This window comes from Squalius cephalus (genome assembly GCF_949319135.1).
Source record: "Squalius cephalus genome assembly, chromosome: 12".
Classification (NCBI taxonomy): domain Eukaryota; kingdom Metazoa; phylum Chordata; class Actinopteri; order Cypriniformes; family Leuciscidae; genus Squalius; species Squalius cephalus.
Window position 1 is genome coordinate 1,161,827 of NC_137133.1, and position 4,352 is coordinate 1,166,178.

Below are 4,352 nucleotides of genomic sequence, written 5' to 3' on the forward strand. Positions count from 1 at the left end.
ACTCACAGAAGAACACACTCACAGGAGAACATACTCACAGAAGAACACACTCACAGAAGAACACACTCACAGAAGAACACACACACTCACAGAAGAACACACTCACAGAAGAACACACACACTCACAGAAGAACACACACACTCACAGAAGAACACTCACAGAAGAACACACTCACAGAAGAACACACACACTCACAGAAGAACACTCACAGAAGAACACACTCACAGAAGAACACACTCACAGAAGAACACACTCACAGAAGAACACACTCACAGGAGAACACAATCACAGAAGAACACACTCACAGGAGAACACACTCACAGGAGAACATACTCACAGAAGAACACACTCACAGAAGAACACACTCACAGAAGAACACACTCACAGGAGAACACACTCACAGGAGAACACACTCACAGAAGAACACACTCACAGAAGAACACACTCACAGAAGAACACACTCACAGAAGAACACACACTCACAGAAGAACACACTCACAGGAGAACACACTCACAGAAGAACACACTCACAGAAGAACACACTCACAGAAGAACACACACACTCACAGAAGAACACACACACTCACAGAAGAACACACACACTCACAGAAGAACACACACACTCACAGAAGAACACACTCACAGGAGAACACACTCACAGAAGAACACACTCACAGAAGAACACACTCACAGAAGAACACACACACTCACAGAAGAACACACACACTCACAGAAGAACACACACACTCACAGAAGAACACACACACTCACAGAAGACCTCCAGGAGCCCTCAGCTTCTCTTCTGCATGGTCATGTGTCTGTGTTATCAACCTTCGCTAACTAAACGCTGAAGTGCTTAAACCAGCCTAGGCTAGTTGGTCTCCCAGTTTGACCAGTTAAACCAGCCTGGTCAGCTAAATAAAAGTGTCTGAAACCCCTCTGAAATCCGCCAGCTCAGGCTCAGTCCTCTCAGATGTTCAGCAGGGCTGATGGGAACTCATCCGCTGCTAGTTTCTCACATGAGCTCTACGCTTCACACACTCTTGCAGTGTTCAGATCATGTGATCATAAAGCCATCAGACAGCATCTCTAATGTGTCCTCATCCAAACACTGAGGAGATGTGCTTTATTATTCACATCATGAGCTTTTCTCTTTGATCGAGGGAAGAAAGAAATGGTTTCACTTTGTTAGAAAGATACAGTATAGAATTTATGTGTATGTGTGTGTCCAAAATTGGTAACACTTTATTTTACAGTGTTTTGTTACGTTACATATAGAACTAACTGTAAATTATGCATAATAACACTTTAATAAGCCGAAGCCTAACTCTATAGTATGTTTATTTATATTTCTCTTTAAATGTATAATTACACTGTTACTAAGACACCTTAAAATAAAGTGTACATTTCCGATTGCTGTCTTAAGATGATGATGATGAAGATGATGATGATGAAGATGATGATGACGAAGATGTCTTACACTAGACGTGAGATAAAAATAATCATACGACTGCATTGAAAGATAGAGACATTTGATTAAAATCACTTTTGATGTTTCAAATTAAAAAAATGTGTTGCTTTAAACACACATAACTCATTATTCATGATTATTGACCATAAGCCTGAGAGTTATGATGGGAATATATACAGATTGAGTTTATAAGTCTAAATATATAGAAATCTGAATATATAAATGTAAATCATGATTTACATTTATATATTCTGACTTATAACTATATATTCAGATTTCATATAATTATTTCCTGTTTGGCTCTTTATAATATGTATACATTCAAAAAAAATGTTTTAAAGAAATTAATACTTTTATTCATCAAGGACGCATTGGTCGCACTTAACATGATCTGATAATGTGAACTTCATTCTACAGCATTTATTAATCTTAATGTTCATTTCAACATTTACTAATACATTATTAAAATCAAATGCTGTATTTGTTAGCATTAGTTAATGCACTGTGAACTAACATGAACAAACAATGAACAGCTGTGTTTAACTAATGTTAATGAAGATTAATAAATACAGTAAAACATGTATTGCTCATTGTTAGTTAATACATTAATTAATGTTAACTAATGAACCTTACTGTAAAGTGTTTCCCCACTCATTAAATGGAGACAAGATTATATTTCAAATAAATGCTTTTCTATTCATCAAAGAATCCTGAAAAATACAAATATATGGCAGTTTTCACACAAATATGAAGCAGCAACTGTTATTTTCAACACTGATAATAATCATAAATGTTTCTTGAGCATCAGATCCTCATATTAGAGTGATTTCTGAAGGATCATGTGACACTGAAGACTGGAGTAATGATGCTGAAAATTCAGCTTTGATCACAGGAATAAATTACACTTTACTGTATATTCACAATAGAAAACAGATGATTTACATTATAATGATATTTCACAGTTTTTACTGTATTTTTGATCAAATAAAAGCAGCTTTGGTGAGCAGAAGAGACTCAGAAACACTGAAAACATCTCACCGACCCCAGACTCCTGAATGGTAGTGTGTGTACAGTAAAGTGTGTGTACAGTAGTGTGTGTGTACAGTAGTGTGTGTACAGTAGAGTGTGTACAGTAGTGTGTGTGTACAGTAGAGTGTGTGTACAGTAGAGTGTGTGTACAGTAGTGTGTGTGTACAGTAGTGTGTGTACAGTTGTGTGTGTACAGTTGTGTGTGTACAGTAGTGTGTGTACAGTAGTGTGTGTGTACAGTAGTGTGTGTACAGTAGTGTGTGTGTACAGTAGTGTGTGTACAGTAGTGTGTGTACAGTAGAGTGTGTACAGTAGTGTGTGTACAGTAGTGTGTGTACAGTAGTGTGTGTGTACAGTAGTGTGTGTACAGTAGTGTGTGTACAGTAGTGTGTGTGTACAGTAGTGTGTGTGTACAGTAGAGTGTGTGTACAGTAGTGTATGTAGAGTGTGTGTATAGATGTTTAATGAGCGGCTCTTACTCTGGCGGATCTTCCAGCTCAGGTAAGCGATGATCAGCAGCAGGAGAGCCGACACAGGCAAGAAGATCCCCGTCCACAGAAACCATCCCGGGACCTCGTTCAGGAACGCAGCCGGAGAGGACATGCTCAGCTCCGGCTCGGGATCAGGATCAGGATCAGGATCAGGACTGTGGGCTTTGAGCTCAGAGGTAAAGCTGAAACCCGTGATTTACAGCTGCTGGTTAATGCTTCACCGACTGACCTCTGAACTCCAGATCTGCTGTGTGGTTTGTGTTGTAATCAGAAGAACAAATTACATCAAGAAAGACAAACACACTAACAGAATTAGAGTGAAGTTCATGAATGACTTTATTCTGATACTGTGATTTTATTATTGTGTGAAACGCAGATGTTGAGCTCAGAGGCGCTCCAGAAAGACTAACAGGAGAAGACTTCTAGAGAATAGCCGGTTATCTGTCCTGGACTGAGTTTGTCCGATGATTGCTTGCAGCCTCTGATAAAAGCACACGCTTTAACTGGACGTGTTTCAGTGTAAAGCAGCGCTCAGGTCATCCTGACACGGAGCTGAAGAGCATAGATCAGGTGACACACACATGATTTCTCATCCGGTGTCAAGCTGTGGTGTGTGTGTGACGGTCTGGTGTTTCTCAGCGTCTGACATGCTTCTGTTCGTCACAACACACTGTTGTTTTTCTCTAAAGACTGTGTCTTCAGTTATTCAGATGAGCACCTTCATTTCATGAAGATTAAAAAGCCTTGATCATGTCTGTGTGTTCTGTGCTCTTGACAGCTTCATTTACATACGGTGGCATTTGATAAACCGACCCAGTGAAGCTTTGATCTCTCTCTCTCTCTGTCTCTCTCTCTCTCTCTCTCTCTCTCTCTCTCTCTCTCTCTCTCTCTCTCTCTCTCTCTCTCTCTTCCACTTCTTTCATTTCTTCTGGTGTCTTTTCCTCTGCAGAGATCAATGTTTTTTCTTGACTCTCCACAGAGATCAGAGCGGCTCCGCTGATTATACATCAGTCCAGCCGCTCCGATTAAACTAATTGTTTTTTATATATAGACTATAACACTCTGTTCTCTCTGTTTGCCTCATGATTCTTGCTAAATTGGGTTTGCTTTGCTTTCTCATGCACTTCCTATAATTTGAGGTCTAGGTAAAAACTAAAAAAAAAAAGGGTCATAGAATGAAAAATCTAATTTTCCCTGACATTAGTCTACTGTATTATATTTGATGCACATTTTTTTTCATGATGAACATGGTCAAGACTTTTCTGTCACTCGGTCTCCTCCAGTCCTTCTGTCTCTGATTGATAGACTCTGGTCAGACTCTTTTATCAAATAAAAGTCTTTCAGTGCAAACATCCTCCTT

At 39.2% G+C, this 4,352-nt stretch overlaps 1 protein-coding gene across 1 annotated transcript in view; it reads right to left on the reverse strand.

The window, feature by feature from the left end:
• Window positions 1-3,178, reverse strand: part of smlr1 (small leucine rich protein 1) — a 5,359-nt gene extending 2,181 nt beyond the window's left edge. Inside the window, exon 1 of the mRNA XM_079887638.1 lies at window positions 2,981-3,178. Coding sequence (XP_079743764.1) covers window positions 2,981-3,104 — 124 coding nt within the window. The 5' untranslated portion in view covers window positions 3,105-3,178. The remainder of the gene's footprint in view (window positions 1-2,980) is intronic.
• Window positions 3,179-4,352: the final 1,174 nt, after the last annotated feature.